The sequence below is a fragment of the Daktulosphaira vitifoliae genome, unplaced genomic scaffold (genome assembly GCF_025091365.1).
Source record: "Daktulosphaira vitifoliae isolate Bord-2020 unplaced genomic scaffold, ASM2509136v1 Scaffold_5, whole genome shotgun sequence".
Classification (NCBI taxonomy): Eukaryota; Metazoa; Arthropoda; class Insecta; order Hemiptera; family Phylloxeridae; genus Daktulosphaira; species Daktulosphaira vitifoliae.
Genome location: NW_026099576.1, coordinates 5,224,543 through 5,237,784, shown reverse-complemented (window position 1 = coordinate 5,237,784; position 13,242 = coordinate 5,224,543). Strand labels below are relative to the sequence as shown.

The following is a 13,242-nucleotide window of genomic DNA, read 5'->3' as shown; positions in this document are numbered from 1 at the left end:
TTTCATTCATATAGCTTAATTTATCAAAAAATAATTCAAATATCTAAAATTAATATTATATTAATTTAACACTGAAAAATATTAAAATATTTCACACACAAAACCCAGAATAATTATTAAAAAATCACGGATACTTATTTCAGAAACAATATTATACATACAAATCACACATACTAAAACAATTAGTATTTGTGAAATACTATATTTGTTAAATATAGTATTTCAATTCAAATATAATTTTAATTTTAAATATTGTTACAACTGATCAATTTTTATTATATTTATAAAAATTAAATTTTTTAGATATTTTTGATTTACAGTTTATTATTCAGATGAATTAATTTATCAAAAAAAAAGTTATTATAGAATAACGAAAAAAGCAAAAAGGAAATACTTATGGTTTTAGTTAAAAAAAAATTTGGTTCATTTAAAATTTATGCCAGTTTTAAGAAAAAATTGTCAAAATTTACTCATTTTAAAAATCGATATGTTTTGGAGGATTTCAACCATTTACCGAGAATGAAAAAAATATTTACATTTTTGAGGATAATATATTCAACTAGACACGATTTGTGATCTTTTGGCGTATCATTTAGAAAAATTTGAAATTTAAAATACTTTCTTAATCAGTAAAAAATTATTAATTTTTTCTAAAATACTGAACATACCAGAATTTAATTGTTTTGGTACAACAATCCTATGGGCTGATAAATCGTATTTGAAACCAAGGTCAATAAATTTGTCAAACATTATATGCTTAATTTTTTCATGTAACTTTTTATTTAAATATTCAAAGAAAAAAAGTTGGGTTAGGTTGGATTTTTTAACTATAGTTTTATATTCAATAACCCATTCTTGCCACATCTCATTTAAATTATAAGAAATATATGCACAAAATGAACTTTTTTTATTGATTAAAGGCAGCTTATTGTCTAAAAAATTAGATATACTATTAAATGATTCTATTGTGATCATCGAGTTATCAAATAAATGAGTATCTTTGAAATATTCATGGTTCTTTTGTAAATCAGAAAGCAAACGAATGAATAAAAAATCATGTCTCCTACATATGTTCCAGGAATTAGTATGTAATATGTCTAAAGCTTTTAATGCTCCTTGCATTATTTTAAGCAATGAATATAATTTATTAATTGATTTCAATAAATTTTTAGTGCAATTATAAGCATAAGTTTCAAAACCTCGTCGGTTGTAGACTGCTAAACAATAATTATTGAAATGTGAAAACATAAAATAAAATGTCTTTAAATCTTTAACATACGAACAACCAAGTATAAGAGTAGCAGCTCGTAATTTATTATTGCAATTAATTGAGTCAATACAACTTTCATAGATTGTATTTAAGGTGAAAACTTTGGTATAATAAAAAACTTCATTCACGTCATTCAAATTTTTCCACTTGTTATTAGTTAAAAGATTGGTTAACACTTCGGCATTTTTTTTAGAATTTTTTTCTGGTTTAGAAAATCCGACAATACAAATTAAATATAAACTGAAATAAAGAAATCGTATTGGCGACATTTTTTTATAAAATCGTAAAATAATTATTAAACTGAACACTTTAATAACATACTGAAATGAAAACTCGAAAATTTTTCCTTACAATATTTTAAGTTAAATATATGATTTTATTAATTTTACTTATTAGATCATCGCAAGATATATAATTATATTAATATATGGTTTATTACATTTTTGACAATGAGGTTATACAAGTATAATTTTGTAAATTTCTTTGATTTTATGTCAATACAGAAAAAGTCAAATTTTAATATTAAAATACTGTTGTAGTTTATTTTACGCTTTATAAAATTGTATTTAATAATTTGCTGTAAAGATGTTTTTCTATTCTATAAATAAAGTATGACACTTATTGTTATTTTCTATTTCAGATGTATATTCTGATTGATGAATAATTATATTTAACAATTTTAGTATTATTTATCAGAGAATTGTACCCAAACTATTCTATTATTTAATACAGTAGTTATACAAAAGTAAACATTAATATGAGATTACAAAATATTATAAATATAATATAACACCGATTTCTACACCGATTTAAAAATAAAAAAATACAAAGAAAACCGAATTTATTTTATTTGTCTGCAAAGAAAATATATATTTGTGGAACAATTTTAATAAGCTATAACCGAATCGATTGATATCCGATACCATTCAATGTTATTATATAATGAATTATTTTATATATAGTGATTAAAATTCATGTAATTATAAACGCTTCGATGCAAATTTTTAGATTATGTTATTTCTAAGAAATGGATGCATAATTACAAAAACCACATTACTCCTTATTCCTTAATTCTATCCTAATTAGTGTTTCTTTATTGAAAAGTGTTGATATTATTAAACAACACACTGGGTACAGTAATATTATTTAAGATAACAGTTTAATGTATTTTTACTTATGTTAGTATAGTACAAGGTCAAAGGGACACATTCCTTTTACGATTATGTTGTTTTACTCAATGCAGCCTATTGTATACATGTTTACAGTTTAGTCGTAGTTTCACCGTCTATCGAGTAAAGTGACCCGTTGCCGTTGTACATCTCTTATATTATATGTTTTAACATTTTATATTAAATACTATTATATTACGAATAATTTCTAAATCTTTTAATTACATAACCTATTCCATTCAACAGGTTATGGGCCCAGTACCCAGTACTCAATATTTAGATGTTTTTTTAGTAATATAATTAATCGTGAAATTTAAAGTGCGTTCGCGTAGTAAGTGCGTCGATCGTATTAAATATTATTGTAATTTTTTATTGTGTGCAGACAGTGTACAGGAAATTCGTTATCATGGAAAACGAATCTATAAAAATTAACAAACTAAACGGCAGTGAAAATTGGGCAAAATGGAAATTTCAAATGACGGTAATATTAAAATCATATGATGTGTTGTTCTCTGAAATAGATGGAAGTTATGAATATCCAATTCAAATTATAAAACATGATACAGAAACAGACAAAGAAGCACAATTGCGTTTAGAACAAGTGCAGCAAAAATGGTTAATGACAGATGCTAAGGCTCAACGTTTTATAGTTATGTCAGTAGATGAGCAGTCATTAGATTATATAATGAACTGTGACACAGCAAAAGGTATGTGGAATAAATTACTGAGTGTATATGAACAAAAGTCTGATACATCAATTACATTGATTCAGCAAAAATTTTATAGTTATGTTATGGATAAAAATGATAATATGGCACAACATATATCAAAATTAGAAAACTTGAGTAAACAATTAAAACAGTTAGGTGAACCAATATCCGATTCAATGCTTATAACCAAAATTCTTATGACCTTGCCAGAAAATTATAAATATTTTTATAGTGCATGGGATTCTATATCATCTGAGAACAAAACATTGTTAAACTTGACATCCCGACTTATGGTAGAGGAAACAAGACAAAGTAATGGCCATGAAATCCAGAAAAATAATGGTGAAAATAGTGCATTTGCGGCGAAAAAATTGTTTAGAACGCAAAAACAAAAATATTCAAAATTTGGAAATCAACAAAATAATGATAGAAAACCAGGAATTTGCAATTTTTGTAAGAAACCAGGTCATTGGAAACGTGATTGCTGGATTTTGAAGAAAGAACAAGACGGAAAGAATAAAAACGAATCGAATTCTGGTAATTCACTAATAGGCGTTAATTCAATGGTGAGCAAAATTAGTGATTTTGATAAATGGTATGTGGACTCCGGTGCAAGTGATCACATGACCAGTAGAAGAGAGTGGTTCAGAACTTATGAGTCGTTCAAGATTCAGTTGCCAGTACGTATTGGTGATGGTAAATATATTATGGCTATTGGTAAAGGTAATATATATGTTCAAGCAAAAATTGGCGAAAAATGGGTTGACAGTTATTTGTCAAATGTTTTACATGTACCTGAACTCAAAGTAAATTTGTTTTCATGTGGAGCGTGCCTTGATAAAGGTATAATAATGATAACAGACAAAAATGTTTGTACATTTAAAAGAGGAAATAGTACAGTTGCTGTTGGAATTCGTGAGAATAAATTGTTTTCGATGATTTTTAAAACAAGGATTTCGCAAGAGATAGATCAAGTGAATATTGCTGAAAAAATTCTTACATTACAACAGTGGCATGAAAAACTAGGTCATCAGAATGTTCAATATGTTAGAAATTACCTAAGGCATATGGGTATTCAATTCACAGATATGGAAAACAAATTTTTCTGTGAAGCTTGCATTTATGGTAAACAACACAGAGAACCATTTACACTGAGCAGTACCAAAACAACAAAACCAGGTCAGATAATTCACAGTGATGTTTGTGGACCCATGGAAGAAAATTCTCTTGGTGGTAAAAGATACTTTGTTATATTCAAAGATGATTACTCTAAGTATACATATATATATTTTATGAAACAAAAATCAGAAGTAAAAGAGAAGTTTGAATTATTTTTAAATACAGTGAAAAATCAGTTAAATATATCAGTTCTTACTTTACGAATTGATTGTGATTTGGAATATAAGAATGATGAAGTCAAAGCTATTTTGAATAAATTTGATATAAAATNTGAAGTCAAAGCTATTTTGAATAAATTTGATATAAAATATGAGACCAGTGTACCATATACACCACAGCAAAATGGTAAAGCGGAAAGAACAATGCGTACAATAGTAGAAGCAGCTAGAACTATGTTATACAGTAAAAATTTGTCAAAAAATCTTTGGGCTGAAGCGGTAAATACAGCTGTATATGTATTGAATCGTACGTTAAATTCAGGTAACAAAGAAAAAACGCCCTATGAATTATGGTATAATAAAAGTCACAATATAAGCAATTTTAAAGTATTTGGTAGTGAAGTTTATGTTCATATACCAAAAGAAAAACGTAGAAAATGGGATCAAAAAGGGAGAAAAGGAATATTTGTTGGGTATTCAGAAGAAACTAAAGGATGTCGCATATGCTTTGATGGAAAAGAAGTTTCCTTAAGCAGAGATATTATATTCAAAGAATCTATGGAAATAGAAATCAAAATTAGAAAAGAAGATGAAGAAATAAATTCAGAAATGGTGGTTGAAAGTGAAGAAAATAACATTAATGATGAGAATAATGTTGAAAGAAAACAAAATATGGATGAACTTGATCAATCAGCAGATCAGACTCATGAGCAATTAAAAATGAGACTTAGAGATAGACAAAATATAGAAAAACCAGTAAGGTATAGAACAGAAACATTTTATTCAATGTGTGATAATCCAGTTACATATGAAGAAGCTATGACACAAGAAAATTCAGAAGATTGGAAAGAAGCAATGGATGAAGAAATGTTGTCATTAAAAAAAAATTAAACCTGGAAATTAGTAAATATACCAACAAATAAAAAAGTACTTAATTATGGCTGGGTATATCGAACCAAACTCAAGAAAAATGGAGAAGTTGATAGATTTAAAGCCAGACTAGTTATAAAAGGCTATGCACAAGTGCATGGAATTGATTTTCAAGAAACTTTTAGTCCAGTTGTAAAGTATGACTCTATACGAGTACTGCTAGCAATAGCAGCAGCCAGAAAATTAAAACTCAGACAATTTGATATTAAAACAGCCTTTTTATATGGTGATCTTGAAGAAGAGATTTACATGAACCAGCCAAAAGGTTATGAAGATGGAACTAAACAAGTTTGCAAACTTCAACGAAGCTTGTATGGATTAAAACAAGCACCCAGGTGCTGGAATACAAAATTTAAAAATTTGTTGTTAAAATTTGATCTAAAAGAAACAAAGGCAGATCCCTGTGTATTTGTAAGTAATAAAAATGAACAATTAATGATTGTAGCTATTTTTGTAGATGATGGGATTATAGCAGCAACAAATGATGAGCAGGTGGACATGATGGTGAAGTACCTGATGAGCAACTTTGAGACAAAATCAGGTGAACTTAATCATTTTCTGGGTATTGAAATTGATCAGAGATCAGATGGGTCAATATTTATACATCAGTCATTATACTGTCAACGCGTTTTGGAGAGATTCAATATGGCTGAATCCAACGCCCTATGCATTCCTGCAGATCCACAACACTCATTAGATGCAAATTTATCTGAATCATTACAAGCAGGGGAAGTTCCATACAGAGAAGCAGTAGGAAGTTTGTTATATCTAAGTCAGATCACAAGGCCTGATATAACATTTGCTGTAAATCTTGTCAGTCGCTATTTAGAAAAGCCTCTTATAATACATTGGAATGCGGTGAAACGTATTTTAAAATATTTAAAAGGAACCTATAACTATGGTTTATTTTTTCATTCTAGGGTGAAACTTAAGTTACATGGTTATAGTGATGCAGACTATGCTGGTGATACAACAACTAGACGATCAACATCAGGATACATTTTCATGATGACTAATGGAATAGTAGCATGGTGTTCACAAAGGCAAAAATCAGTAGCACTCTTAACTACTGAGGCTGAATACATGGTACTGAGTCAAGCAGTCCAGGAATTAACTTGGTTGACGCTACTAACAAGTGATCTTCTGGAAATACAGGGAGAGACACCTGTTTTGTACGCAGACAATCAAATNACACCTGTTTTGTACGCGGACAATCAAAGTGCCATAAAATTGGTGAAGAATCCAGAATTCCATAAACGAACTAAACATATAGATGTTCGTTATCATTATATTCGTGAGAAGTTCAATGAAGGGATGTTTTCACTGGAGTATGTGACCAGCAAAGAGCAGTTAGCTGACATCTTGACCAAGACAACACCACGAACAAGATTTCAAGAACTCAGAGAAATGTTAGGAATTAGATATATAGATTTATAATTTTTTAATTAACTATGTACGGGTGTATTGTTTAAGGGGAAGTGTTGATATTATTAAACAACACACTGGGTACAGTTATATTATTTAAGATAACAGTTTAATGTATTTTTACTTATGTTAGTACAGTACAAGGTCAAAGGGACACATTCCTTTTACGATTATGTTGTTTTACTCAATGCAGCCTATTGTATACATGTTTACAGTTTAGTCGTAGTTTCACCGTCTATCGAGTAAAGTGTCCCGTTGCCATTGTACATCTCTTATATTATATGTTTTAACATTTTATATTAAATACTATTATATTACGAATAATTTCTAAATCTTTTAATTACATAACCTATTCCATTCAACAAAAAGTATAGTTTATGAATATAAACTAATTATTAGGGTTCATCAATGACATCGATATAACCGAGTTTTCTCGTTTTTCTCACAATATCAATTATTTTTGAGATGTTTAATAAAACTGATTGAATTTTGATCACTTTGTTATAAAAAATATATTATTTAATATTAGCCGAGAGAGGTTTTAAAGTGGTCATTAATGAGAAAAGCAGTCCCGAAAAGGTACATTAATATAATGAAAGATATGTATTGATACGATCACATTTGCATGTGCCCATATCTCTGTCTCCCATAACATCATTGTACCGTTTAATAGACATATATATATATAATTAACACAGTGATATACAACAATACGAACAGGTGGGCGAACTGCATACATAAACACTTTCGCAATTCACGGCCAACGTGCCATAATAAGATATCCCTATCGACAGTTGACCTTTTACCATCATTGCGATCACTACTCTTGTTTTATAATTAACTTAACTTTTCTAACACGTATATAGCGTGTGTGTGTGTGTGTATGTCGCCATCAGCTCCCTGTTGGATTATATCATCTCTAGGTGTCCAGCAGGTTGTATTATCTATTTAATATGTCAATCACTTAATAAATATTTATATCGTTGTTAACCAAGAGTGTTTTATATATATATATTGTAGTGCGACCCCTGGTAGTTCCTCTAAGGGAATATAAATTAAATAGGAAACCTCAGTACTTAAGGTAGATATAGCCTAACCAGCTATCTCCCGTTGGTTCCTTAGAATACTGCTGACGGGAATTTAGGCTCAACCCCTAAATAGCGACGTAACAGTATGATGGCACTTGTACCAGAGTAAAAAGCGTAGGAGGAGTAACAGGTTACTTTAAGCCCTTACTTATTCTCTATAGTGATGGATGAAATTACTAGAAAAATACAAGGAGAAGTACCGTGGTGCATGTTGTTTGCTGACGATATAGTGTTAATAGGATAAAATAGGGAGGAAATTAATTAAAGGCTAGAGGTGTGGAGATCAGCTTTTGAAGAAAAGGGTTTAAGAATAAGTAAAAGTAAGACAGAGTATATAGAGTACGAGTTTGACAAAAAAGAACACGTGGTGGTTGAAATGAGGATATCAGTGACAAGGACGTGGCGAGGACGTGATTGGAATGATGGAAAGTTTTAAGTATTTAGGATCACTTGTGCAAATGAGCGGAAGTATTGACAAGGATGTAAGATATAGTTTGAAGTGGAGAGAAGCGTCTGTCGTCTTATGCAATAAAAGAACTCCAATGAGGCTGAAAGGTAAATTCTACTAGACTGTAGTGAGGCCAGCTATGATGTATGATTCAGAGTGTTGGGTGGTTGATAAGAAAGAAGAGCAGAGAATGAGTGTAGAAGAATCCTTAAATTGATGATTGGAGTAACTAGAGAAGATAAGATAAGGAACGAGCATATAAGAGGGAGTATAGGTGTAGCGTCAATCGTGGATAAGTTGAAAGAATAAAGACTTAGATGGTTTGGTAGTGTTATGAGGAGAGATGAATCGGAAACTGTAAGAACAGTTATAGAAATAAATGTTGAAGGAAGAAAAGGTAGAGGAAGACTAAAAAATAGATGGAGGGATGCTATTGAATGTGATATTTGAAGTGGAAATTCAGGATAAGGGTGGCCGACCCCAAGTAATTGGGATTAAGGCGAGGATTAAGAAGAAGAAGTCTAAAAATAATGCTTGATAATTATCAATTTGAAAATCACAATAAAATAATAATTATTATTTTATTATGATTTTCAAATTTGATATTGTATAATCTATGTTTCAATTAAATTTCAAACATTTAAAAAATTTTCTTGGGATTTAGAGACCTACAATGTAGGCCTCTAAATATCTTTTATAAAAATTCACGTATTCTAGGTGCATTATTTTTGTTGGGAGACCTAATCTCAAACAAATTGTTTTTAATTTTATAGTTATATATCTGTTTAATATACCTTGAAAATTTGTTTAAAGAAAAAAGTGTAACACTTAAAATTTAGCAATAGAAAATTAGTAAAATGCCGCTCAAAATCTTATAATTTAATGATAGTTTTTTGTTGTTTTCACATTTTTGTATCTGAGGACGATTCCCTTTGTACCTGAAACGAAAAGAGATCTCCCCAACGCTCATACACCTCGTTATCACCTTGGAAGACACTCTACCCAACTGGCCATTCCCATACCGACGACACCTGCGCCAGTACTAGCCAAGAAACCAAAGCTATAAAGGTGGTTGATTTGTTCAACCACAACGGGACACCAAATAAAACAATTAATTGGTCCAACGAGGTACTGTCGGCGGGGCATCAAAGAGTTGGCGGAGCAGCTGGCTGACGTAAGTGAGATGTACTCTTCGCAACAGCGGGCGAACTCCCGGTTATCCTCGCCCCTATCAGGTAGAGGACAGATAAGATGAAGAAGAAGAAAAGAGAGGCAAATAGCAAGAAAAAAAAAAGGAAGAAAAAGTTCTTCTGTTATTTACTGTGCTAGAATGCACGTGTTTATTTTTTTCTTGATACTATCTTTTTCAATGATGGAGTAGAACCACCAACGGCGAACAGCGATTGGTTTCTTTACGATAAAGTATCTAGACTATCAAATGGGTTTCTTCAAAGACCGAGTATCGTTTTTTTTTATATATTATAGTAATGTAATGAACTATGTATTTTGTTAAATATTTTATTTCAGTTTTATTTTTATTTTATTATAAATTAAATTTATTTTATTTATGTGTGAAAAGCACGTGTTTCCTCTTTCTTCTAGCCAACGCTAAGGAGCAAGTATATAGACCACTCCGAGCATTTTTCATTAATTTACGATGAACATTAAAAGATGTGTTCCAATGCCGTCCGCGATGTTATATTATTTAGTTTTGTTTAAGTATTTTATTTTACTTTATTTTTGTTGCCTTTCATTGTAGACATGGTTTTTGATACATTTGTATTTTTATCCATGTTTAACTTAATTTTTTTTATAAAAATGAAATGTATTTAAATTTTAAATGTAATATTTATTTTATTGTATGAATAGCCTAAGTACTCGCGTGTATTTTATCCCTGTTCCATAATATAATCAGGTCTACAGAATGTTTCACATATCAGCCACATACAACTTCAATTATCATAGTTGTGGTTAATAAACTATGAAGTGTTTTAATAATTTATATATATCTAACGACATATAAACTTTAATTAAACTATTAATTAACTTAAAATTAAATTCCACCTGTGGTCCGGTAATGATATCTGATAAATGTGACACCTCGCCTAGATGATAGCGACCTTTGCTACTATATGTAGTCGTTATGCAAGTGGCAAACTATTTTGTTGCTGCAGGCCGACAAAAAGACCACTTGCACCGCAATTAATGAACTTATTTTTATAATAAGTTATACAAATAAACATCCTTCAGTCTTTTATTGTCATTTTTCTTCATTTATCCCGTTTTCTTATTGGAGTTATTAGCTCTCATATTATTTTACTGTTTTATTATTTAGTTTTTATATGAAAAATGAACACCTGTGCAATATTCAATTTATTTATTTTTTTGGTTTAAAAATTGAATTGTCGATTTCAAGGTTAACTACAAGTATTTGCTTAGTTTTTAACTTGTTTCTTATATATAAATGGTTTATAAGAAACAATTTATATTGATCAAGGAAGACATTTATAGTATTCTGATTTGTTTGGGAGTTCTGTCGTAACACAGTAAAAAGTAAATGATAAAAGGTAAATGTGAAACTATGTACGAAGATGAATATGAGGAGGTGGTGCATGCTGTCTAGGTATTCACGTGCGTGTTGTCGTACAGCAGTCACCGTGCTCGGCTGACACTCCGGGTTAGCTGTGGGTGTCGAAAGGCTGTTGTTATAGGAAGGGAGAATAAGAGTAACACCTAGGTATGAGGTGCAGACGAAGTGCAAGACACAAGTACTTTAGTTATTAGGAGAGGATAATGAAGTACGAGGTGCAGACGAAGTGCAAGACACAAGTACTTCAAAGAGAGAACGGGGTAGCCGAGTATAAGGTGCAGACGAAGTGCAAGACACAAATACTAGGCGTACCAGGTGAGGAAAGATAACAGAGTACGAGGTGCAGACGAAGTGCAAGACACAAGTACTCTGAAATGTCGAGGAAAAGAGTATATAGGTTAGAAAAGAAATAAACAAAGACTTTACTTTAAACAGTAAGTCGGACAGCGACAACCGAGTACTGAGACTGATGAATGACATAAGGCACTGGAGTCGACTGACCACGATGGTCAGGTCTATTGGGTTTTTATAATAATTAGAACTATTGCCAATTTGCAAATCAATATTATTTGTTAATTCATCAGTCTCAGGCAGCGGATGTGCTGTCTGTATTTTATTAAAATAATTCTCACGATTATGAAAACGTGACACCATCACAGTTCTATGAGCATTGTTTTGCATATTTTTGAGCCTTTCTGCGGAAATTATTGTGGGATTATCATAAACGTCCATCTGGATTAAAAGATAAACGTCACTTCGTACGTTAGAGGTTATGTGAAATATATATTTTGTATGAATCAAATCTCGCTGTAGTTGAAGTTCTTTGAATTTTTGATCAATTTTTGTTAATACTCGTGAATGGACTGTAATAATAAAATATTATAAACAGAGTATGAAGCTCTACCATGTGTAAACTATATCAAATGTCGTTATAACCTAACTGCATGAGTAACCTATGCTGGTTAAACAAGTAATACTATATGCGTTACGTCATGTAGTTTAATTTGTGAATATTGCGCAAATAGCTCTTAAAATGTCGTGGTATCCGCAGAGTACCATCGACACATAACAGTAGAGTACCGCCTTGCACGAGTACCCTAAACGTCAATCGACCATCGCAGTGCGTCGACAACGATGACTATAAAACGGAAATAATTAAAATATAGTTAAGGCACCATACTCTAATTATTTCTTCCTGATTACGCGTATTATGCCTAACGTAGCTGTGCACAGGTGAACTCATGCAGTTAGTTTATTTAGAATTGCTCTAAATGTTAAATTTTTACTTAAAAGTGCAATAACTTTTTCAAAAATAAACATATCAATATAATTCTTTTTTATATAGATGCATGATATCATTACCTTTCATTTGGTATATTTTTTTTTATATGTGACCCTTTACTTGCGCACAGGGGGGGAATCAAAATGACATTTTTCACAAAAAATTAATTTTTTAAACTTTAATTTTGAATGTGTTCCGGAAAGTCTGACACTTTTATATATATCTTAAATTAAAGCTAATGTAATTTAATTTATTATGCGAAAAAAAATTTCGGACTTTATTTATCTTCATGGTGAAAACAAAAATCAAAGTTTATAAAAAAAATACGATTTTTGTAAAAAAACGGTGAAAATGGCTACCGAATGCTATTATTGTGTTAAAATTCTCGATTTTATGTTTTACATTTTTAACTTTATAATGCTATGACATATTGAAAAGTGTATGGATCAACATTATTTTTTTATGAGTAATACTATTTTTTAATAATCCCTTTTTCATTCGACATACTTTATTTTAATCAGGATATTAATAAGGATCTAGCAGTTTATGAAGCTTTTGTCCACTTTCCACAATCTTTTGTGGATCAATAAATACAACATAGATAATCAAAATGTAATTAAAATTTTATTGAGATATATATATAAACATAAAAAAAAAATAGAACATTTATCAATAGTTTTTATATTTAATGATGTAATATATATATATATATAAAAATGTTTATTTATAAAAAATTAAACATAGTTATTTTTTTTTTATCAATGTCTAGTGGTTCTAAAATGTCTTCTGTTGACACATCTGGGTTCAATCCTAGATAAACAATAAAAGTATTATGTTAATAAAGTATTTACAATAGACAAAAACTATTATTACAAATCGTCAAATAGTCCTTTTACCTTGTTCAAAAAAGTCGATTAATTCTGGCGTTTTAGGATTTTCAGCCGGAATTTCTAATTCTTTATTGTTGATTGCTATAATTACAAATTGTTATCA

The 13,242-nt window shown here is 30.0% G+C and overlaps 1 protein-coding gene across 9 annotated transcripts in view; it reads right to left on the bottom strand.

Annotated features, from left to right (window-relative positions):
* Positions 1–13,242, bottom strand: part of LOC126908461 (uncharacterized) — a 47,197-nt gene that overhangs the window by 18,790 nt on the left and 15,165 nt on the right. For 3 of the 9 annotated variants that reach the window (XM_050690546.1, XM_050690549.1, XM_050690553.1), the window contains exon 1: positions 669–1,611. The exons of the other annotated variants lie outside the window; for them this stretch is intronic. In XM_050690546.1, the coding sequence (XP_050546503.1) occupies positions 669–1,539 (871 nt within the window). In that variant the 5' untranslated portion in view covers positions 1,540–1,611. Of the gene's footprint in view, positions 1–668; positions 1,612–13,242 lie in introns of those variants that run through there. 9 annotated transcript variants of the gene reach the window in all.